This window comes from Aricia agestis, chromosome 4 (assembly GCF_905147365.1).
Source record: "Aricia agestis chromosome 4, ilAriAges1.1, whole genome shotgun sequence".
Classification (NCBI taxonomy): Eukaryota; Metazoa; Arthropoda; class Insecta; order Lepidoptera; family Lycaenidae; genus Aricia; species Aricia agestis.
The window spans coordinates 11921831-11948049 of record NC_056409.1 but is presented as its reverse complement, the minus strand read 5'-3'; the positions used below and the strand labels follow the sequence as shown (position 1 = coordinate 11948049).

At 35.8% G+C, this 26219-nt stretch overlaps 1 protein-coding gene across 1 annotated transcript in view; it reads right to left on the bottom strand.

Annotated features, from left to right (window-relative positions):
• LOC121726214 (neural cell adhesion molecule 2) overlaps positions 1-26219 on the bottom strand; it is a 226551-nt gene that overhangs the window by 156210 nt on the left and 44122 nt on the right. The window contains exon 2 of the mRNA XM_042113451.1: positions 8974-9209. Coding sequence (XP_041969385.1) covers positions 8974-9064 — 91 coding nt within the window. The 5' untranslated portion in view covers positions 9065-9209. The remainder of the gene's footprint in view (positions 1-8973; positions 9210-26219) is intronic.

Here is a 26219-nt window from a genome sequence, read left to right as displayed (position 1 = left end):
TCTAAGGAGGGTGTCAACTTTCCAAGTAACAGATAGTCGTCTCCAGCTGAAAACTTTACTCATAAACATGTCGAGGGCCTTTATATAGTATGTTGTGAAGTTTAGGGACTTCTATTACACTGTAACAAACAAGAGTAGGAGCATTGTTACTAAGAGAACTGAGCACGAAGTTGGTGGACAAAATGAGATATTATCTCGTACATCTTTCGGATCGGACAGATCGTCACACCATGCGCACTTCTGTTCCTTATGAAGTAACTTCCTATTGTCTATATCTATTACTCTACGGTTTCTAAAGACCGAGCAAGTTCAACATATGTATAATGTGTTTATCTAGCTTAGCACTGGCAGTATTACTAGATTTACGTGGGAGAGCCATGCTTCGGCACGAATGGGCCGGCTCGACCGGAAAAATACCACGTTCTCACAGAAAACCGGCGTGATACAGCGCTTGCGCTGTGTTTCGCCGAGTGAGTGAGTATACCGGAGGCCCAATTCCCTTCCCTACCCTCCCCTGTTCCCTTCCCTTCCCATCCCTACCCTCCCCTTTTACCCTATTCCCTTTGAAAAGGCCGGCAACGCATCTGCAGCTCTTCTGATGCTTCGAGTGTCCATGGGCGACGGAAGTTGCTTTCCATCAGGTGCCGATAAAAAAATATACAAATTACAAGTGCTTCTAACTTAGAACCAACTCTATAAAATCAAAAATGTAAGAAACAAGAAAAGATCTTTCTTAACGGAATTGCCTGTAAATATTTAGGAATAGACAAAACATGTTTTTTTTTTAAATAAAGAGTGGTTGATCTTGAGTTTCTTGACATCATCACTGCTTTTGTCATCAGGCTGGATCCATCTTCGCCATGACGGACAGAAGGTACATACCACCCATGGATACTCCTATCGACATAAGAGTTACTTACCTGTATAACACCGGAGTTGCGAGTTCCCCTAAAGTTTCCGTAATTCAATTTTAAACCACACCTTACGCCTCAGGTTATCTTTATATACTCGGCAAAAGAGGACATAGGCGTATTTTACATTATTTTTCTATGAGGCAGGCCGGTATTGTTCTGATCGAGTCGGCCATTCATTCCAAAGCAAGACTCTCCCAGATTATATCAAATGGTATCTTGTAAAAAATATGTTGACACCACAATATCATAACAAAAGGTTTTATGCCGATGCCTGCGGTACAACACAAACAGGCTCGACTATAAAGACAAAACAAGAGCAGTGTTAGAATTTGAGTGCCTTGATGATAAAACTTTTGTCTCCCTCCCCTTAAAGTCTAATATTCATCATCAATATCATTTTATAATACCATAGAGAAAATAATTGTGATATTAATAGTTTTTTTTCTTCTCTTCGAAGAAGTCGTATTCTTCTTCGCTTTGATTGCAAGTAGATGTAGCTAGGTAGTAGGTACTTCTACTACGCAATTTATTATAAGTAATTGAATTAATATTACATTAAAATATATTGTTATTGAAGAATATTTAAAATAACTTAAATATTCTCAATGCTAAGTTTTATTAATATTTCTTTTATTGCTTTGATATCTACGTATTAATATGGAAGATAAACGTTTCAATAGGCTTTTTTTTCATGAAATACGGGGGCAAATGAGCAAACGGGTCACCTGATGGAAAGCAACTTCCGTCGCCCATGGACACTCGCAGCATCAGAAGAGCTGCAGGTGCGTTTCCGGCCTTTTAAGAGGGAATAGGGTAATAGGGGGAGGGGGAGGAAGGGAAGGGAATAGGGGAGGGTAGGGCCTCCGGTAAACTCACTCACTCGGCGAAACACAGCGCAAGCGCTGTTTCACGACCGTTTTCTGTGAGAACGTGGTATTTCTCCGGTCGAGCCGGCCCATTCGTGCCGATGCATGGCTCTCCCACGTATAATCGATCCCACGTATATCAATTACGTGGAAGAGCCATGCTTCGGCACGAATGGGCCGGCTCGGCCGGAGAAATACCACGTTCTCACAGAAAACCGGCGTGAAACAGCGCTTGCGCTGTGTTTCGCCGAGTGAGTGAGTTTACCGGAGGCCCAATTCCCTTCCCTATTCACCCCTATTCCCTTCCCTTCCCATCCCTACCCTCCCCTATTACCCTATTCCCTCTTAAAAGGCCGGCAACGCACCTGCAGCTCTTCTGATGCTGCGAGTGTCCATGGGCGACGGAAGTTGCTTTCCATCAGGTGACCCGTTTGCTCGTTTGCCCCCTTCTTTCATAAAAAAAAAATCTTTAAACGTCTCTATTTACGAATCCACAAGTACGCAGATTTGAAATATTCAGGAATATACAGTCGTATACAAGAATCGTTTTATTTAAACGTACACGTGAAGACTCCGGTCGTGGATTATAGATATCTCCGGGGTGCACAAAACACTTGAGCGAAGTGGTGAGAGCGCAGAATGGAAGTATGCGCGGTAGTTCGCAATAAACTTTTGTCGTTACTGCTACGTGTAGGCAATTTGTCTTCAGATGTGATCTCACTCAAATTGCGACTCAGTACATTTGTGAAGCCGCTAACTTTTTTAATTACATGGATTCATTTGAATCGTCTGTACATGTGTATTGCGTAAGTCGTAACGCGTGCCAGTTACAGGTACAGAAATTAAAGAAATCTTTCTTGTTTTATGAGAAGACTAGCTGTCCCGGTGAACTTCGTGTCACTTTAAGCCCGGCCGCACATTGTCCGGAATTTCTGATCAGTTCTGATCCGTCCAGCCGTTGTCGTGTTTTAGCGCGACTATCACATTTGAAAATAATATTATATATATATATATATATATATATATATATATATATATATATATATATATATATATATATATATATATATATATATATATATATATATTTAATTTTTTATTTGAATGATATTAAAACGTAATAAGACTGCAAAACCGGTCGAAGTGTGTAACGCACTAGATAAACTATAACAGGCAGACAAAGTACAAACAAGTAATAAAGTGTTACTTCTTTTTGTACGGTACATACCCAAAAAAGGTTAAAACTATTATCTTAAAATCAGCTCGAATGTTTATGAGATGAAAACAACCCACAATTTCGACTCATGCTGTAACGAGAGAAAGTATTTTTTCTGTAATTTCATTGAAATGGCGGTTCTGAAATAGCATTTTAGCTCAATTGATGTTTTTGTTCCATTAGGCTCCTTACATTATAATTTTGGAATGGTAATGGAATATTTTATCAAGAGTGCCACAAAATTACGTTTTCAAATATCATTATTTTCGTGGAAAAATGGAGGCATTTATTCGTGCTATTTTAATATGGTTTCGCCGTGGCTGATACGCTTTATTATGTTTAAGTATGATGGACTTTTATTTCCTCGTAATATAGCGTTCAGTTTTTTTTGGATACGATGGTATAGACATAAAGTGCTTCGAGCACAAAAAAAATGCCACGGAACGTCCATTGCCCACATTAATGTCTTAGTTTTTAATCCCTTGAACGCGGATTCTTGGAAATTCTATTGTATTCTATTGATGTTGCGAATACCGGGCTTGAAAGTACATATTTTAAGTCTGTTTGTATACCCAAATACGTCATATATGTTTTAGTGAATAAAGATAAAGATGCGAGCAATAAAGTGTTTATCTGTCTATATCTATCCATAAATGAACATCTAATATAAATCTAAACTTCTCCAAACAACAATTAAAAATCCCGGTATAAAATAAATCCGGGAATTAGATTTGGGAGGAGATAGCTGTGATATAACGCCTCAGGTTAATCCGCACTGCGCCGCCATAATTCACACTTAAACAGATTACGTTTTTGTATGTGCTCTTTGTTATGTTGCCATATATTTAAGATTATCTAAACGTGTAATTTGAAAACATAATTTGTAATTATACATTTGCTGCCCCCCTACCATGAGCTCTAATAGCAGTATTACTTTAATATTACTTTTCACAAACATGATCTCTATTTATATAAACATAAGTATGGTTTTTGTTTGTGCCAAATCTGAAAGTAATATTAAAGTAATACTGCTATAAGAGCTCATGGTAGGGGGGCTGGTGTAACTGCCGCACTCAGGGACGAATTTTAATTACTTAATGTAACTAAAATTAAGATTTAATAAGAAAAGAAGAAGAAGATTATGACATACATTATCTGTCAAACACTTCATTAAATTGAAGTTAAATCATCATTAAGAGGAGTCCACACCGCCCTTTTTTCCATACAAACGTTACCCCCTGTTTCCTCCCTGGATAATGCTAGTAGAGTTATAATTTTTTTCCTGAATATCTACGGCCACTAATACAATATCCCTATGTTTTCTTTTTTTTCATAATTTAATTATTAACTAAGATATAAACGTTCAAGAACCCAAAAAAATGGCCAGATTTTTCGCTGTGTTTAAACGTCCAGAAAACAGATTTAGCTAGAATATACAAAAAAAAAGCAAAACATAGGAACACAGCTCAAGCCTTTTTTTAATCTTTAATGAAAAAAGTACTTAGATCGGTTAAGTTTTGGAGAAGGAATCAGGGGACAACGAATCGTTGATTTTCGGGATTTTCTGCAGTTGTCTCTATCGCGTTCTGCAGTATAGGCTTGAGGTAAGGGAGACAGCTATAGATATTACACGTGCTTTTTTTCATTTCTCTAGCCCCTGGTGTATCCTCTTAATATCCTCTCTGAGTGCAGCCGTAAGTGTTAGATGTGGTAAATCGGCATTTTATTTTGTAATTCATTTCGACATTGCTACCGTAAACTTTAATTACCAAACTCCTATCTCTTTTTATCTCTGAAGCCAAGAAAACGATAAGTATTGGTTAAAGATTAAAACTTGAGTAGTAAACTTTGTAATATATGATAGTATGTGCTCGCTTAACCAATTACAGAAGTCTTTAATTAAGTAACTTCGACTGGTGCTCAAATGCAAATTGCTCTCGATTCATATTGGAGGTACTATCAGAGAAGTTGACTCATAGACAGATGGGGGACCAACGTATTTTTGTCGCGTTATATCAAACCCAGCCGAAAGATGACGATGTCAACTTAATGTAAAAGTTGACATAATCCAAACAAATTACGTAGGTCTGTCAACTGCCTATGAATCAATTTTTTATATGGTACAAACGGTGCAAGGATAGAGTAGCTAATTGTTCACATATTTTATTGTATTGATAGATGTTATCTTCTAAAGCCAGCTGTACACATTCGGCCCCAACGCATTGGGCCATCGCATTAGGCACACGTGTAGGCCTATAGCCATAAGTTGGGAGTGACATTCCGTACTCTACTCACTAATGTGCTTGCTCAATGCGTTGGCCTAAATATGTTGGCCCAATGTGTATAGTGAGTTTTATAATAATCGAAGCATTAAATTTTTTTATCGTCTGTGCCAGTGTGGGCCAATGCGTGTCTGGATCCAAAACGGCTTTTCGCATTTTAGATGGTGCGAGAACGTTTAATTGTTATTTATGGAACGAAGTTCTTTATCGCGCATTGCGAAAGCAGGCTAGACGGAAAAAGTTGTAACGTCATATACGTGGGAGAGCCATGCTTCGGCACGAATTGGCCGGCTCGACCGGAGAAATACCACGTTCTCACAGAAAACCGGCGTGAAACAGCGCTTGCGCTGTGTTTCGCCCAGTCAGTGGATTTACCGGAGGCCCAATCCCCTACCCTCCCCTATTCCCTTCCCATCCCTACCCTCCCCTACGCACCTGCAGCTCTTCCTATGCTGCAAATGTCCATGGGTCACCTGATCCGGGTCTCACTTGACACGTCTCTCAATTGTTTTTATCATATTCATTACTGTTTACATTTGCATTTTAATTAATTACCTAAAAATAGAGCTTTGCAATACATTTAATATAATAATATAAATAAAAAGGATTCTTTAGTATTTGCCGATCCATATCAAACGTATAGCTGTGTGTATATTGTGTGAAAAATAACAAATTTAGTTGCGCATAAAACAGTTCCACACACCTTAATGTACTGCATAAAATTCAAATAAAGAGAAACTTCAAAACTGGAGGATTGAATATTTTTATTCCTCTTTGCAATCTTGTAAACAAGGAAATTAAAATCTATCTTCCAATTTCAAAAGCAAAGCGCTCCCATGAGTGTCGTGTTGCTGATGAGCGCTTGAATCGCTTTGCATGTCCCGGGCGACGCGACTCCTTCTTTTTAGAGATACCGTCTACTATTTGCATTGTAAATTCTAGGATGTATTAGTCTCATGATAGTCTCATCTTGCAAAAATAGTGCAGCTACAAAGTCAACGGCCGTGATAGAATGGAAAACGTTGAAGCTTTCAAACTAAATATTAAATTAAGAATTCGACTAGTATACTAAATAAGTTAAATTATTGTATTCTATATGCAGTGTCACTTTTTTAAACAAAACACATACATATTTATAACGTCACACGTGGATTATGATGTGATATTGAAATCGAACTAAAATATGTTGCGGCTTACAATAAATATCGCATAGTGATTAAATAAAGGATTAAAGTTAGTTCGCATATGAAAATCATGCTTTTTGCACAGTATTAAAGGCTCTGAGATACATAAAAATGTATATTTTATGCGTAAAATATTTTTTTGTTTCAATTTTAGGAAGTTAAAACACTATAATAATGCAGTGTTGACTACTATTTTTCAATAATTTTAAAAATCATTCGCTTCTAATCCTGGTTATTTATAGATCACTCAGTAGATCTAATATTATTTATTAATTGAAAATCTATTGTCTGCGATACTCCATCGTGGGATTACTGACACTATAATAATAATCTTTTTTCCATTTATGATTCACATTTAAATAAATAATAGTTCATCTCCATTGTGAAGTAGACATTGTCGCGGTATTATGGGGTGTCACGCACGGCGCGGCGCGGCGCGCGGCGCTCCGTCAGGTGCTACGCAGCAATATGGAAATTACTCCACCCCGTGTTTCTGCAGATCAAAACTTCAACGTTCATGTTTATTATTTTAAAAACGGTTAATGGAAAACGGGTTAATGGAGCCAATTAGCATCAAGCGGAAAATATGAATAAAGCAACTGCGAAAATTAGGTACTTATTGTTTTGTAATATATAATACAATTTGGGTAAACTGATGAATTTTTTGCAGTAAAATGTATGTTGTGAAAGGTGCCAGGTTTTGTGTGTTTAACTTAATAATAAATTGTTGATTTAAGGCGTAGAATGGGAATACTTATTACGATAACAGGGGCTTTATTTACGTTAACTTTCATGAGTTTGTTGTAGATAACAAAAAGAAGTACTCAAGAAATATAATAAACATATCACCATGCATAAAAAAGAAATAAACAAAACAATTACAATTTACAGAATTCTGAAATGAAGCTCGTATATTATGGATATGGCGATTCGCCATAAACGAATATCGAAAATGTGATTCACTATAAACTTCGGGCATTGATCGCAGGACATTCGATTTTAAATCCAAGTAAAACGTTATTGGATTTATTTTCGCTCAGCTGACACGCTCGCCTCTAAACGGCCTGTGGGTAATGAGTCACAAAACATCGGTTTACTGTGCTCCGTCCGTTTATCTTGGACTATCGTATACATTAACTTGATGTCACGAATGAAAGCCAGACATAATAGTTTTATACTTTTTTTATGGCTCAACGTTTAAGACTTTTAGTTAGTTTCATTGTCGTTGCTTTTGGCTGCACCATATTATTTGAACCAATAAATTATTACTGGTACCAGAGTTATCTCCGGTTTATTTATTCTTTGTAAAAACTAAAATGACTATGTAACCTGAAGGCAATGGCGAAATACTCAAAGCAGATATTATGTTACTACCGCGCGCGTTGTGAAGATTCAAATACGGCCCAATTGGGCCGTCTGTTGTTTAGTCTGCATCGAGCGCAGTCAGGAACGTTCCGCGTCTTGTCTTACCTAAATAAATTGAAAATGACGTCGTGCGCGTTTCGAAAATGTACCAATTATGACTCAAAAAAAAACAAAACACATGGAATCTCTTACCACATGTCTTGATTGCAATAACCTCGATTATTTACATTTTCAATATTTTTTAGAACAATCTGGAAAAAATCGAATTTTCGTCATAGTCAGGCGAAGAAAGAGACAGTGATACGATTCGACGTTTAAAAATAGAACTGTCTTTTTTATGTAAATGGTTTTTCATATCTTTTGTTTCACTTATCTGTCAAATTTGTCAATGTTTGCAATTTTGAATTTGAAAATTGTTCGGAAGAGATTTAAGCCGGAAAATAGTATGGACGTAACAGATCTGTATAAGTAGAATATCATTGCTTGAAGGCATATTTCGTTATGAGCTAAGAATAATTTATATTATAGTTACACTCTACAGGAATTTAAAATTGGAATATAAAGTGACATCAAAATATTATTCCAGATTAGTTGACTAAAGGTTATCTAAAGGGTTATAATCTGCGTCTTCAATAACATTGAAGACGCAGAATATACGGCTCATTTTACATTTATTTTACCTCTTGCATTGTGAGACAAAATACAAAATTAACCATTACTGCTTAATGTTTTTGAGGAAAATGAAGCACTTTACCGGATCATTCACTCAAGCGAACCGTTAGATAGGTATATTGATTCATAGGCGTACTACGTAATTTGGTCGCGTTATTTCAAATTCACCCAACAGATTACAACATTGATATATTATTTATAATTGACATAATCCGACCAATTGACGCAGGTCCCTCAACTGCTTATGAATCAATTTAAGTATATATATAAGTATATAAGAAGAATGGTATAAACGATAATGGTATTCACGTATGGTCGATGATATATAATACGAAGGCGATCGCATATTTATACACAAATTTTACAAAATGATGTGATACCTCGCACACTGTACACGCCGCATTTCGTGTACGGTGCGTTCGATGCGTACGGCGCGTACGGTGCTGACAAATGTGAGATCAGCGTGGGACTTACCATTTTTAGCGGCCATCGCTATAGTGGCGCCGAGGATCGCAGCAGACGCAATCAGCCGACACAACATCAGCGACATCATGGCCTCACTCATCACATCACATCACGTAACATACGGGAGCTGTCCGGCGCGCATCACAACACTGGCCTGCGAGAGTCTAGCGGCCCATCGACACATACACTCGTATTCTAATTATCTTCTTTTTAATCTAATCATCTTAACCGTAATGTCGTGTGACCTGAAACAAAAGAAAAAATATTAAGCGCCAAAGATTATTGAGTATAACACTGGTCAACAGCTGTAGTTTTGCTGCCTGAAAACTTAAAGCCGTTTCTGTAAGAACTTTGTGCCCTGATCATATGTTTCTCAGAAATTTCCTTTCTATCAGCTCAGATTTTAAGTTTTTTTTTACGGCCCCTTTATGGGACCTCTTGTTCCCCCTTCAAGAAAAAGGGACAATTACTTACATTAATTTAACTTTTTACATTTGTATTATTTTTTAACTTATTATTTACTACCATTTTTTACTTTACATTATGTTATCTTATGTCTTTCTAGTATCTTATTGTATTTATTCTAATTTTTTACCACAGTTTCTTTTGTAACACTTATGATTTAGGTATATTACTATTTTATATTTAGTACATTTATTTTACATGTTTTATTACATATATTTTCTTCACAACATTCATGGTTCAATTTCTGATTTTCTGTTATTTTCATTAATTTACATTTATTTTTATATATTGAATACATTGATTTACATTTTTATTATATACAATTCCTTTACAACATTCATGGTTCTTAGTTCGAATTTTTTCATTTATTTTCATTAATGAATTTACATTTATGTATATATTAAATACATTAACATTTTATTATGTCTCTCCTTTACATAGGATTTCCCAGTATCTTTTACATTTATTCATACAGTCTTATCACTGTTTCCAGCTCAAATAAGGTACAGGTTTAATATGTGTACGTCATCTAGTCCAGATTGTCCGGCCGATCTGAATTATCATTGCGTTATATATCATAACCCAAATGCAATACAATGTTATGGCGAGTTCATAGCTCGTGCAATTACAGATAGTAGGTAGCTGTGTCATTACAGGTATGTATTAGTGCTATATGTGTTATGCTATTTTTCGTTTTCCTCATATCTTATACCTTACATGCTACTCTTATTGTCATCAATAATGCCATGTAATGCAAAGTCTTTTTTTTTCCAACATAACACATTTACATAATTATCTACATTGGTGTATTTAATACAATATTAACTACATCCATATACATTGGTGTTTTCAATACCTACAATTTACACAACCTTTTTTACTTATTTTCAGGGTCGTATGCGACAGTTGCACGCGCTATGACATCCCACTTTTGGCGAACCGGGCATTCCGCACTAAGTGCGTTGTGGCCTGTGTCATCTAGGTGTTCTTTATTACAATTAGTGCAACACGGCCTGACACCTTCCTTACGATCATCACACTGAGACTGGTGATGCGCCCCGGAGCAGTGTGCGCATTTCTCCTCGGCAGCACTACAGAATCGACGCCCATGTCCGTACCCCAAGCAGCGCGAGCACTGGATTAGGGGGGACTGGTCGGCGACCCTGACGCGCTGGACATCTATATATAGATGTCCTGCCTCGGTGAAACGCGCCCACAGCCCCGTGGACACAGTGAACACCACGTGCTCAGTGTGATCATCTTTTCCCTTCCTTCTGTACTTTACTTTCATCCTATCCTCTCCCCCTCCCAGGATGTCTTCCACGAGGTGCCTATTCTGAGACCTGATGGCCTCTAGCACTTCGTCATCAGTATTGTTTTTAAGCACCCCGTAGAACACAACCTGGGGGTCCTTATTCTCTATTTTCTGTGCCTCAATCTTTCCTTCTAATTTCTCTATTTTATTTAAAATTTTGTCAATATTTTCTTTGTCCCTAAAGCCAACAATGACCTTTCTTCCTTTCCCTTTCCTAATCCTGTCAACTTGTATGCCTTCCTTTCTCGCTTCCATTATCTTTCCCAACTCCTGGACTATTTCAGTAGTCGGCATAAAGTTTTCTTTGTCTGCCACAATCAGGGAGTGGAGTTGAGTATTTCATCATTGGTCCACATAGTATGAGCTAGGTAAAGCATTTTAAAAATCGTCATAACATTGGGGAAATTAGTCATAACTCATTGAAATAAGTTACATTTTCAATAAGAAGTGTCACCCTCTGGCATATATTCATCAAAACTAATAAAAATTAATACTTTCAATTGCACTGTGATTCTGAAATAGACTAAATGAAATTTGGAATGAAATATCTTCAAAATCTGAGCTGATAGAAAGAAAACTTCTTCTACTCAGATAAAGACAGGTATAGCGATACCTGTCTTTATATAGAATATAATAATTAATTAATATAATTTGCAAGTGAAGGCAGAACGTAATATTATGTATAACATAGTGCTTTATCGATAACAACAGAAAATTATAATTATTAATCAAAACTACATTTGGCATTGTCAATTTTATCTGCTGTCTGTTTGCAGAGTAGACAGAATTAGTTTGTTTCATGTTATTGTAATATTCTAAATCACCTGCCGCCACATGCCGCTAATAAACCTTTTACTTTTATTGTTGAAATTAATTACGTTCATTTTGGAACTGTAATTAATCCAATTTATAACAATGCAACGAATTTCCGAATTTGACACGGCGGGAACGTAAATACTGTATTGTGGACGTCAGACACCCAAATTTCGAATTTCAATTCTCGAACGGGATGAGTGTACGTGCAACGTTCGCGTCAAATGAAATGCGGTCTGATAGAATTGAAATTTGAAAATTCGAAATACGAATATCGATTTCCTTTTTTGAAATTTACGTAATAAATAAATTGAATGTGCATACAAATGTTTCAGTGGCCTGATTCAAATCGAATAAACTGCTTCCAATTTGCAATAGTCAGCTTAAATTGTAATATTGGGTAATAATTTGTCAACATAAAAATATTAAATAAGTACTTTACTAGGTAATGCTGAAAATTTCAAAACTCAGAATATGGCACGACATAAAGGCACGACATTATATTCTTTAATGTAGGTAAATATAAGAATTCAAGAATCAGTTACATTTAGGGGCCACTTGACATTGACGAATCCGACGTACCTTTTGCTAGTATAATTTTTAGGGTTCCATACCCAAAGAGTAAAAACGGGACCCTATTACTAAGACTTTGATGTCTGTCTGTCCGTCTGTCTGTCTGTCCATCTGTCTGTCTGTCCGTCTGTCTGTCTGTCCATCTGTCTGTCTCCAGGCTGTGTCTCATGAACTATATCTCATGAACGGTGAAAGCTAGAGAGTAGAAATTTTCACATTTCTATTGCCGCTATAACAAATAATTACTAAAAACAAAATAAATCAAATATTCAAGGGGCTCCCATACAACAAACTTGTTTTTTTTTTTTAATTTTTTGCTCTATATCAATAATGGCTAGACTTAGGCACTTGAAATATTCACAAAACACTTAATGGTATTAGAATCTTCATAATTGATAATAAAATTAGAATAAAATAAATATTCAAGGGGGGGCTCCCATATAAAAATACATTTTTTTTGCCTTTTTTTGCTCTTAAATGGTACGGAACCCTACGTGCGCGAGTCCGACTCGCACTTGGCCAATTAGTTATACTGTTGAGTATAGGACATACTATACATATTATCCTGGATTTTTAAATTTTAGATTAAGAGGAGTCCACACCACCGTCTTTCCATACAAACGTTGTCCCCTGTTTCCTCCCTGGATAATGCTGGTAGAGTTATGATTTTTTTCCTGAATATCTAAGGCCACTATTAGCATGTCCCTATGTTTTCTTTTTTTTTCATAACTTTATTATTAAAAAAGATAAGAACGTCCAAAAACCCAAAAAAAGGCCAGATTTTCCTCTGTGTTCAAACACCCAGAAAACAAAACTTGCAAAAATATGCAAAAAAGTAAAACATAGGAACAGAGCTCAAGCCTTGCTTTAATTCTTAATGAAAAAAGTACTTAGATCGCTTAAGTTTTGGAGAAGGAATCAGCGGACAACGAATCGAATATTTTCTGTTCTTTTATTAGAACTTTTGTCGTGTTGTCTCTATCTTGAGATTGGTGAGACAGCAATACATTTTTCAAATACCTATTTTCAATTTTTCTCGCCCCTGGTGTATCCTCTTAAGGGTTAATTTATAATCGTCAGATTTTAACTTCAGAAGCAAAAATACTTTGAACAGATTTTGTATGAATAAAGTTAGAGTGTCACATAAAGTGTCGGTGTCAAATCTCAGGCAAGCCGCAAGCATAAAGTTATTATACCTAGCGGAATAGAGCAACAATCTCGAGCTGCCAAACGAAACCGAAATTGGTTTCATCTGTGTGTAAAAATCTGTGTATGTATACACTTACACAAGCATGATTGAACATGATTTCTATGAGATTTAATTGACAACGTGCGGCACGTGCCGACTGGACGTCAAAAAATGAGTGCTGCTGTCATGTATCACATGTCTCTTTTCACCACGCAGTGTTACTGATAGTGACATCTCTCTTGCTCAGGCCTTTGTTTCTCTATTCCGCTAGGTACTTATATTAACTTTATGGCCGCAAGTCAACACTGATGACCGGAATTTCCTTAAGAGAGGCCATTTTTCAAGAAGAAGACGACTGAAAAATCAATCTACTCTGTCATTGGAACTCACTGAGGCCAAAGAGGATACAGCTTGACTGCGTCCGCCGTAATAAAAAAGGAGAAGTCTGAAAAAGTTCCGTTTTCGTATAGTTCGTCCATTACCCAAGTGTCCCGTGGATACCCCGTGCAACGGTTATGGGCATTAATAGGGTGTAATAACTACTGAACCGATTAATGAATCATCTTGTCGAGGTCGAGCCTTTACAGCTGGCTGAATTACGGCCGTGCGAGCCCACCATGGATATAAGCTTTGTTTAAACCTTTGTTCGGGTTGGGTAATAATTTAATTATAGATTATGTTACCTCGGGGACCCTAGCCGGGTTCGACGTTTTCGGGATTTTTACTACGACCTACGTGTTTGTTTATAATATTAATGAGCTAAACAAGTTGGGTACTCATAAACCTTGATAAAACAATATATTCTGATTTTTTAGACTAAAATATCGCATAATATACGTTTTTGCAGTACGTATGTACGCAAATTATCTATATTCCATAACTTATTGTAATATTATTTACAGAGCCGATAACCAGGTGGCCGATTCTGTATCGTACATTTGTGAGTTAATCACTGAGTTAGTAACGAAACGGAGGAGTGAGTAACGTAAAGTATCTTTTTTGTATTCACTTGCATACAAAAGTGAGATTTTCCGTTACTCACTCCTCCGTTTCGTTAGTAACTCAGTGATTAACTCACAAATGTACGATACAGAATCGGCATGATAAAAAAATACAACCGTGGTACGTCAAAAGCCGTTTATAATATCTACACAGGTGATGAATCTTGGATCTATGCATATGACCCCGAAACTAAACAACAGTCAACGGTGTGGGTGTTCCAAGATGAGCCGAAACCAACAAAAGTTACTCGTGCAAAAAGTACTTTGAAGCAAATGGTCGCCTGTTTTTTTGGAATTAATGGACATGTGGCTACAGTGCCATTAGAGAATCGTAAAACGGTTAATTCTGAATGGTATACGACCATTTGTTTACCAGAAGTCTTTGAAGAAATAAGAAAGGACAACCAACAACGCAGAATCATATTACATCACGACAATGCTAGCTGTCACACCTCAGCTGAAACAACTCAGTTTTTGGAGGGTCAAAAGATCGAATTGACTGGTCATCCGCCGTACAGCCCTGATTTGGCACCTAACGATTTCTCTTTATTTCCATACGCGAAGAACAAATTACGTGGTCAACGTTTTTCGAGCCGCGAAGAGGCTGTTGATGCGTTCAAAATGCACGTTTTGGAGATACCTCAATCAGAATGGAAAAAGTGCTATGAAAATTGGTTCCAGCGTATGCAAAAGTGTGTCGATCATCGCGGCGAATATTTTGAAAAGCAATAAAACCATATTAAATGATATATGTTTGTTTCTTTTTTTAATTCCGGATACATAAATAGCAGCCCCCGTATGTATAGGTAGTATTAGCGAATACTACCTATACATAAATGTAGAGCTGCTGGCCAATTCTGTATCGTACATTTGTGAGTTAATCACTGAGTTAAACACACCGCTAATAGGCAATGCCGCTGCATTGCCTATTAGCGGCAGCGTCTTATGGCGTCCTAGGGGGGAGGGGGGCGTCCTAGGATGGCGGCAGAGTTCGTACATAGGGGCGGCAAATCTATACTCATAAAAAAACTGGCCCTGCCGATAGCTACACAAGGTCTTTGTACGTCATGTGGCTTTTCTTTAATGTGTGTGCTTTTTATATTTAAGATGATACCTTGCATGATTTCTGTGCTAATATTTTTATAATATAAATTTTGCGCTACAGTATTATCTTATCTTATATCTTTAAACGAGCAATTCTTGTATATATCTATATATATAATTGGAATCTCGGAATCGGATCCAACGATTTTCATGAAATTTAGTATATAGCGGGTTTCGGGGGCGATAAATCGATCTAGCTAGAAATCATTTTTAGAAAATGTCATTTTATTCGTGTTGTATCGAATACCGAGCAAAGCTCGGTCAAACAGCTAGTATTTAATATATATTGTCCACTTGATGCTAATTCAAAATTATAATAAATAGAAGCAACATAATATTATAATATCACACTTCTGTAGATCAAGTGATTTTGAAGTGTAAATGGAATTGGTAACGATATTATCTCGAAAATGTAAAGAAATTTGCGTTAAGTGGAATTTTGGAGAGACGTCCCATTATATTGGAGCTCTTGTTGCAAACTCGATGCTTTAATAAAACCTTCTGTGAATTATACCTGCGAAAAAAAAATTAAATTAAATGAGACGGAATTCTTTTGAGTCTTTGCACTATTTTTTGTATAACCGCTTTTATTTTTTAATAAAATGTTTATTAATATTTTCGGTTCATAAGAAATTTTGATAAGAGATAAAATAATGACAATTATTAATATTTACTTGACGCTAGGTTGTGGTCAATGATGAGAAAAAGGAAAGCTTTTTTTGCTTTTTCTATAGACATATAAATTAACAATAAAGCAGTTTTTTAAATCAGAGATTTTATCAAACACTAGAACATGTGGTGGTGCTCGAAAATGTATATTCGTTCCAAAGTTTTTCAAGCCACGAACCACTTCAGAGGTAACCAAAAAGCGTTTGTTTTAGAATATTTGGAAAATATTGACAGCGTCGAAAGCAGAACAGGCTATGCAAACTGCCTCCGAAATGCTAACCCACTAGAAGAACATTCACCAAAATCCTCTCCATTATGCAACAACCCTTTATGCCGAGGTTGGCTTTGATCCAGAGAAGATTTAGGGTATTTACATCACGAATACCTACTCTTATTTAAAAAATGTTGCATTGTATATGTTACGCTCCAAGACCTAAAACGCTCAGTGAGCGAAAAAATGGCTCACAACGCGTTGTGGTAATAGTGGTCATGGTAATCACAGAAATACCACATAGCGAAATTCGTGTCGTGGGTGACGTGCTATTCAACCACAACGCGTTGTGGTCGAATAGCACGCGTTTTCATTAGGGCCACAACACGAATTCGCGTCGTGGCTGATTTTAAATGCTCAGAACGCGTCATGGCTTTTTTCGATTACCACAACGCGTTGTGGTCGAATAGCAGCACGTCAGCCACGACACGAATTTCGCTATGTGGTATTTCTGTGATTACCAGAATGCGTCGTGGCCGTTTCCATTAGGCGCAAATTTCGTGTCGTGGCCTTTTCACTATGACCACAACGCGTTGTGAGCCATTTTTTCGCGCACTGAGCGTTTTCGGTCTTTGAGCGTAACATAATATTATGTATATGTTACGCTCAAAGACCGATGACATCAACATACAGTAATTATTTATGACTGTACAAATATTATAACACGTATATTAAAATATTATATATTACTAACGCAAGAAAAAAGCTTGAAAAATACTAATACTAATAATTTCAAGAATAATAAACGCAGTATGCAAGTTTTATACCAAGTACTTATTATGAAAGCTAAAGTAATCATATATAATATATATCTAAATAATAATATTAATACGCGAACGAAAAACTTTGTAACCCTTTTTCCGAAAAATGGGGAAACGTAAGTGCATGAAATTTAGCACAGTTATAGTTTATATGGTGAAGGTGTGCATCAAACTAATATTATTTTGAAATTATATTTTTATCATACATTTTTTTGACAAATAAAATATTACACACACTACAACACACACACATGAGAAATGACAGATTTTTGAGTGACAAGCCTATACTGTATACGAATTATACTCTTTTTATTTATGGTTGAAGTCTGTTGACAACAAGTTGACAAATTGAAAATGAATCATAGTTTTTTTTATTGAATCTTAGATACTATTAGACAATGCTTACACGGCCAGTCTGAGATCAGGTAAGTCCCAGAGACAAGAATTGAAAAAAAAATCATAAAGTCAATGTTTTTTACAAAATATAGGTAGGTAGTAGTCCTGTCGTTGAAATTAAGGTCGAATTTCGACCATTGGGCGATCTCTAGTACTAATAATTTTTCTTTTGCCAATTACAAAAAACCGGCCAAGTGCGAGTTGGACTCGCCCATGAAGGTTTCCGCAGCAACAATAAGGTTTATTTTTTATGAAATTAAAAGGTTTTTAATTTATTTTTATGTTTCAGTTGATTTAATGAAAGTTAATTTAAGGTTTACCATTTATGACGTATAAAAAAAAAATTACGAGCTAGATCTCATTCAAACCAATTTTCGTTGGTAGTTTTTATAGTAATGTATATCATATATTTTTTTAGACTTATCGTGCCCCTACTTTAGAGATTAGGTGACACACATTTTACCACTTTGGAAGAGTTTCTCTCACAAACTATTCAGGTTAGAAAAAATGATATTAGAAACCTCAATATGATTTTTATGACCAATCCATAGATACCCCACACGCATAGCTTAGATGTTTTTTTTTTTTATTCAGTTGTACCTATGGGGACCCCTAAAATTTTTAATAATTTTTCAATTTTTGTATCAAAATCTTAATGCGGTTTACAGACTACATCTACTTACCAAGTTTCAATAGTATAGCTCTTATAGTTTCGGAGAAAAGTGGCTGTGACATACGGACGGACAGACAGACATGACGAATCTATAAGGGTTCCGTTTTTTGCCATTTGGCTACGGAACCCTAAAAATCTTCTAAACCAAGCAGTCAATCTATATTATATATATCAATACGGGAAAATGAATTTAATATTACACAAATTATGTATCTGATATATTAGATATTCGACGCTTATCATTGAATGCCTAATATATTAAAATTGTATCCATTTATCGTCCCAATTTTGAAAGCGTAAGGCCCATTATTGTATGAGATCTTTTAAAACCGTCGCCATCTGCAAAATGGATGGCTAGAAATTGTACGTTTACGCTTCGTTACGCCAGAATATTGGTTCATTGTTGGTTGAGGGATATTCGTCACTGTTACTTGAAAATCACTGTTGATGAAATTTCGCTTACTCGTTCAAAAATCGCTGCCACACGCTATTACAGAGTTTTATGTTTTGGGCTCAACGAGGCGTTTGCGGCGAACCGTCGGTATTGTGCTTCATGATTGCTGATTGTGTTCCATTTATTTTATCAATAAAATGATGCAGTTTAACTGTTATAGGATGTTTACGATTTTGGCCATTCAAAGTAGGAAATGTTTTATTCAGCTCTTTTTATTTGTTTCCTCAGATTTTTGTTTAAATACCACCTTCATGTAATTGTACAAAATTTTTCGTTTGTTGAAAAATATATCATGTGTCCAAAATGTTTTTTGTCTACGATTATTCATGCAAACCGACTGCTCTGCGCATTGCGAAATATTTCATAAATTCATAACACGTCACTTGTGCCCGTGGAACACTGTTATTATCTCTCTCTGTTGTCATCCTATTATTTTCGTTCTCGTTCATTGTTTTTTATTATCGTACGAACGAATGTAATAAATTATTCAAATTGTTAAAAAACTGTACGCGATTCCGTCGCGAGGATGTTTAAAGTTTTATACAATACTTTTGGTTTTTTTATTCAATAACATTTTCCTACACCGGTTAATGGGCGTTATAAAATTTTATATACTTTTATACCATGCATAGATAGAGGCAGATTCAATTTTAGCTGAAACTTGTTCTGATTTACGAAGTCACGTAGCTCGAGTAAATTATGCCAAACTAGATAAGACCTCATAACTAATTCGCTAAATCCTGACTGAGTAGGTATTAAAATAGAAATGAATATAGCTTTATAGTAGATTTTGACGTTTAGTTTGGTACCTTACCAGCTGCTCAGTATTAAAAATACTTTAAATAATATAATTCAGTAACTACAACCAAACGTTTTTGTATAGCATATTTACAAAAGCAAATAAAATATACTTAATTTGAGCACGACAAGTAATTAGTATGGTTCTCGCTTAGTGAATTTTTTCACTTCCTGCGAATCAGCTAACAACGTCTTTCCGAGACTGGAATATTAATGGACTATTCAAAACGTACCAATTTAAACAAGTCGCAATCAAACATTTCTTTTTATTGCGATACAGCGAGCTCCGCAGCGTTTGTAGCTTTCAGGAACAAACTAAGTATTACACAGAATTACCGAGACAGAGAGCATGTGAATTTTAGGTTGTATTGTGTATACTTACTCTTTTTTGTATATTCTGTTTGATAATCAAAATGCAAAAGGTGTCTGTTTGTTTGTAGTTTTAACCGACTTCCAAAAAGGAGGAGGTTATATTTTTTCGGCTGTGGATATATTTTTTTGTATGCTCAACGACTACTCCGCCGTTTGTGAACAGATTTTCGAAATTTTTCTTTCGTTGTATAGGGTTTAACCCCAGTTTGGTGCCATGTTCACAAAAATTGTGACTTGATCATGGGATCCATGAGTAATCAAGGGAACTCCTCAAAATTTATATAGTGATTTTGATTTTATGTGAAGAATCCCAGGTATATGCTACCAAGAAGTAAGATTTTGTACCAAGGTGTGCTATGGTTCCGAAGATACTAAGAGAACTCCGGATTCCTTATAGATACAAGTTTGGGGGTTTAGGCGATGTTTTAATAACTGAAAGCATAATATGCTAGTATGCAAGTTATATTCATCATCATCATCATCATTACTACCATCACACTATGCATCGTTATGAGTTATGACCCTATTATTGGTACTTTTCATAGTCTTTTAGACAGGGACTCGAGTTTGTCGAGTGATCTTGAAAATTATATTAATGTTGTTACAGTTTACAAAGTAAATGATTAAAACTTGGTGTTGCGGTTACCAAGGTGGCAATTTGATCATGGGATCTATAAGTTATGTCCTCCTCCTCCTCGAAATTTTTTGGGAAAAATGTAGTTCCGTTAAGTAGTTAAGTTAAGTAAAGTTTTAAATAGTTTAGGCATATTTTATTATGTTAAACTGATGAGTTTCCATGCAGAAGTTTTATAATAGAAAGAAAGTCGCTGAATAGAACTCTAGAGCCTTTAGAGATAGGCGTTTGAACATTTCAGCATTGCTTAATGAACTCTAAGCATATACTCGTACATAATATGTATATTATGCTTGGAGTTATTTAAGAGATTCCAAAGTGGTACTGAACTCAGATAATAAGGTTTCATATTTTGAAAGTTTTGTATTCATCACAATTCAGTAATAATATTTTATATTTTCAATAAGTAGTAAATAACGTATTAAAGTAGCAATTTCATCACAGTTTAACAGGTATGTAAGCATATTAAAGATAGAGTCATGACTTTAAGAATACACCTGACACTAACTTGACTACATACTTAAACCTAGACCTCAAAATCTGTAAGGTCTAGAAAACTGTTTTTTTTTACACAAGTAACTTCAGTTCATGAAAATTAAATGCTCAAAACGAAAACACGATTATTGAAGAAATGCTCGATAGTTTCCTTTTTACAAAAAACCTTGTTTTAGACACATTTTTGATTGGATCTTCGAAGTTTGCTGTCTTTTTGACCGACTTCCAAAAAGGAGGAGGTGGACGTTCGGCTGTATGTATTTTTTTTATGTACGTTCAACGATTACTCAGTCGTTTGTGGTCCGATTTACAAAATTCTTTTTGTGTTGTATAGGGTTTGACTCGAATTTGGTACCATGTTCATAAAAGTTGTGACCTGATGATGAGATCTATGAGTAATCGAGGGAACTCCTCAAAATTTATATGGAAACATATAGTGATTTTGATTTTTTCTGAAGTATTTCAGGCATATACTACCAAAAAGTAAGATTTTGCACCAGGATGTACCCTGGTTTTGAAGGTACCCAACAGAGCTTTTGAATCCTTATAGATACAAGTTCGAGGATTTTGGCTTTATTTAAACTACTCAAAGCAAAATCCGATTAATCCTGCATTATTTCTGCTGAACATTGGCTAATTTATTTTTTTTAAATAGGGTTTCGTAAGATATTTGGGTTTTTCGGACGCCAGGTGTAAAATCAACCAGAAAAGCTACTTATTTTACAGCGTACGCTGCCGAAACTATAAAAGATAGAACCATAAAATGTTCTAAGTAATTGTAGATCTTATAAATATCTATAAAATAGTCCGCGACACACTATAACTTATCTATGTCGAGTGAGGCACAATAATAATTTTTTTATTTAAAAATCTTGAATTTTTTATTGGACTACATTACCACCAGCACCAGCTTACCTTTGCGTAAGTTCTATGTCAAGGATCTCAGAACTTTTCCTGGCTGGTAGCGAATTCAAAAGTACGAAGATTGAGTACAGAAATAGTTGAGGTTTAGGCGAAGTCTGAAGACGGTACTATAATAAGGAATAAGAATTATTTGATTCTTTTTAGATTATTTTTAAGAATATTACTTTTGTTTTTACCTTGGAAGGCGGTTTTAATTTTTTGTTAAAAAATAATAATTTTACCCTTTTTAGTTACTTATGAGACCACAAGGCTATATTATAGCTTGTTGTCTTAGGGAGATCGCAGACGACAGACTTTTTGTGCGATCGAGTCTGCGGCGCCCAAAGGAATAAGAATTATTTGATTCTTTTTAGATTATTTTTAAGAATATTACTTTTGTTTTTACCTTGGAAGTCGGTTTTAATTTTTTGTTAAAAAATAATCTTTAATATTTTTTAAAGTATAAAACGTAAAGAGATTTGGTTCTCGGTAAAGGACTTTAACTTAAATATAAAATTCTCGTGTCACAATGTTAGTTACTGTACTCCTCCTAAACAGCTTTACTGATTTTTACCAAATTTTATATGCATATTCAGTAGGTCTGAGAATCGGCTACCGGCTACTTTTTATATTGATATTAGTGCATTTGTTGATAAATAATAGTAAATTATTAACACTCAAGACTGACGCGCGACCATTGTTTGTGCGACGGGATAGCGATGGATGTTGCCATGGTGCCATACATATTTAGTCACTTCAATAAAATGATAATATTCTTTACAAATAATTAACTACATTACAACTACAAATAATTCATATGGCAAAACAACGTTTATCGGGACTGCTAGTAATTACATAAAAATATATGGTTCTAGCGTGATAAACTAATTTTGTATAACGAAGTTTCGGGCCATATCTAGTTCGAATACAAAATGACATAATATCGATAAAACCGAAATAAAACAAATGAAGGAGGGCGGAAAACAATAAAACTAAAATGAACCGAATGTACCATCAAATTGAATTACCCCTCAAAACGTTCATGAAAACAAAAGACAAACAAACAGACAAACACGTACACCAATTATATTGTCATCCGAGACCGCGGCCGGAAGCGGTTAACTGAATTTCCTGTATCACTAACCGATCCGGTATTTTCCGGTTACATTATGTCATTTTCATGGAACGTAGAATTGCAAATGTAATCTTCATCTGAACGCTAAATTCGTTTGGATTAAAAATGTTTTATTCAGACACAATCACTGGTTTTATTATTGTTATTAGTTTCACTTAGAGCCGTCGGGTGCTGACTTTATTGCTAATTTAGTTTACTCGGGGCTTAATCAGTATAAAATGTACAAACCATTCCAGTTATGCATTCCTATGATATCCTATGTACCATTGAAGAAATTGATTCATAAACAGTTAACAGGCCTACGTCATTATAGCTATGTCCACACTATGCGCTTTCGTCTTCAATTTTTGTCATCTGCTTTCATTCAACTTTCGTTTTGGCGCATTCAATAATTGAATGCGTCAACGAACGCAACGCCAACATTGTCATTATTGTTTTTTGGATACGATCAGAGGGCATGCTCGCGAGCCGCGACGCACGCCCTCTTCAATTTTCGTCATCTTCTTTCATTCAACTTTCGTTTTGGCGCATTCAATAATTGAATGCGTCAACGAACGCAACGCTAACATTGTCATTATTGTTTTTTGGATACGGTCAGAGGGCATGCGTCGCGGCTCGCGCGCATGCCTCACGTTCGCTATTGACTGCGCTATAACGCATGCCCTTGACGAACAGAAATAGGCACAGAGTGGACAAAGCTATTTGGTCAGATTATGTCAATTCAATGTAAGGGTCAAATCAGACCGCAACGTGACGCATACATGCATTTCTAAATTTGAATGGATTTGACAGATTTGCAAGACGTCTCACGCAATTGAAATCAGTCAATTCAGTAAAAATTTAGAAATGCATCTACGCGTCGTGATGTGGTCTGAATTAACCCTTTTCCGCCATTTGCCCATGAATCAACTTTATCTGATAGTACATTATAAATACCAGCTGACCACATTACAATCAAAAATACATTATACCATTTAAATTAAACCTTAATTATATAATACGAAAAACGTTTGAATATAACAAACAAAATAATATGATATTTCCGATGAATTTGTATTATTAAATATTCGAGGTCTTACCACATTTTATGCAATTAATATTACAATATTAACTTTTTAGGTTTTGTATTGCAATCATTTTCTACAATGGTTTTATAATTTTATAGTTCGTAGTCTCTCCCTGTGGACCTCAAACTCACTTTGTAGTTTGTAGTTCATCTTCAAGAAATCGTTTTCAATTAGGTTAGTTTAATTGAGGCCAGTTTCAAGACGATCGCCTTCAATTAATGTACAGACTATTGTTATCTACATTCTCACAATGTTAGTAAATTGGGAAGACTAGAATATTAAGCTATAACCTATAATTAATTTTACGCAAATTACTGCGTATAATAAGCGCTCAAGTTGAAATAAAAATCTTATTTTAAATGAAATTAATTTGACATACTTAGTAATATGTCGACATTGAGAGCAGTTGACTTGCCTCTACCACTGACTAAGGTCAACATGATCACGGATGATTCCAGTACAAAGGCACACGTTTGTATACATATTGACAAGGAGTCGCGGGCAATAGCTACTTTCTACCGCTGCACGTTGGCCAAGGTAACCATGATGATCTCATAGATATATGTATCACATCCGTGATACATATTATATCACGGAGGAGCCGAGCGGCCACCGCACACGAAGTATGAGTGTAATGGGACGCGGAGCCCGCATTTATCCTGATTAGTTAATGTCCGCCGTAGGCCGTTGCGGTCGTTCCAAAATGCATCATCCTTTCACGGTGTAAAATTGCTGGACATTATTTATCTGGACGGGACTTGCTAATGAAATTCAACCACGATTTACCATTTCATTGTGGTTTGGAATTATCTATGTTTTATACGTTTAGTCTAATTTCGAATCCAGGTTTAGGTAAGTATGACAGCAATTTCATTGAAATATGAATATAATATATAATATTCATATTTCAATGAAATTGCTGTATAATATATTAATACAATACAATATTTGTAATTCTATTTTTTATGGTAAATTCAAAAGTTTCTCTGTCCCTCTGTCTGTCTTCTGCTGTTACCTCTTCTTCTATGAACCACTGAAACGATTTACTTGCATTAAGACTACTAAACTACCAAATCCCGTACACTAAACGCGAACGGAGTACAGATAATAGATATACATAGATTATATTTCTGTGGGAGCAGCTTTATATTTTAAAACAATGGGATACACTCCTGCATAGCTAGCACAAGCACGTAGACAAACGAAAGAAATTTTGACAGTTTTACCGGAAAAACACTGGAGAAAAAGATTCTTTCGTATCTCGATATCTTCCGCTTTTGAAAATCTATAAGTCAAGCATGACGAACCGCTTATGACATTTAGTTTCTTGATTATTTTTTTATTTTTATTATGGCACTCAGGCGCGGTCGCAGCCTGAAATTTTGGGGGGGTTTTTTATCTGCGCCCTCGGACGTTTCTGGGTTCACAGCAGCTGTCTAAGGTCGGACGAAGTGGTGGCTAGGGGATAGCTAGATATTTCCTTTTATTATTTAGCAAAATTTTGAGATTTTTCAATTTTACCTTAGATTTTGGGGGTGGTCATGTCCCCTGTGACCCCCCCCCCCCCCCCCCCTTCGGACCGCGCCTGATGGCACTTGGCTATAAAACCATGGCTAGTGTCGAGTAAATGGCAGCAAATTAAAAAAAATCGATGTATAGCAACCCTGTCTATAGCCGGAATTATAGTTTTGATCTACAAACTACGAATAATAAAGTTACTTAGTTTTTATTTTTCGTATTTCGTAGATCAAAACTATAATTCCGGCTATAGACAGGGTTGCTGCACATCGATTTTTTGAATTTGCCGCCATTTACTCGACACTGGCCATGGTTTTATAGCCGAGGTGCCATAATTAAAAAAAAAAGAACCAAGACACTAAATGTCAAAAAAAAATTTGCCGTTGCTTTGATGGTTGCTATGGAAAGAGTTTCTTGTCTTTGTCCACTGAAACTCAAGTCGATGGGTGGTGCCATGCTCGGGAATAAGATATGTAGACATGGGAAAGAAACTGCCATTACTTTCTTCCGAAGAATCGACTGGGAAACCCCGTGCTAGCTACGCAGGAGTTACAAAGGTGGAATCGAAACAGCATTGAGCTGTATTTTCACCGCGTGGTAGGAAAACATAATAATATATAATTTGTAGTCCCCTTCCCGTCGGAAAGTC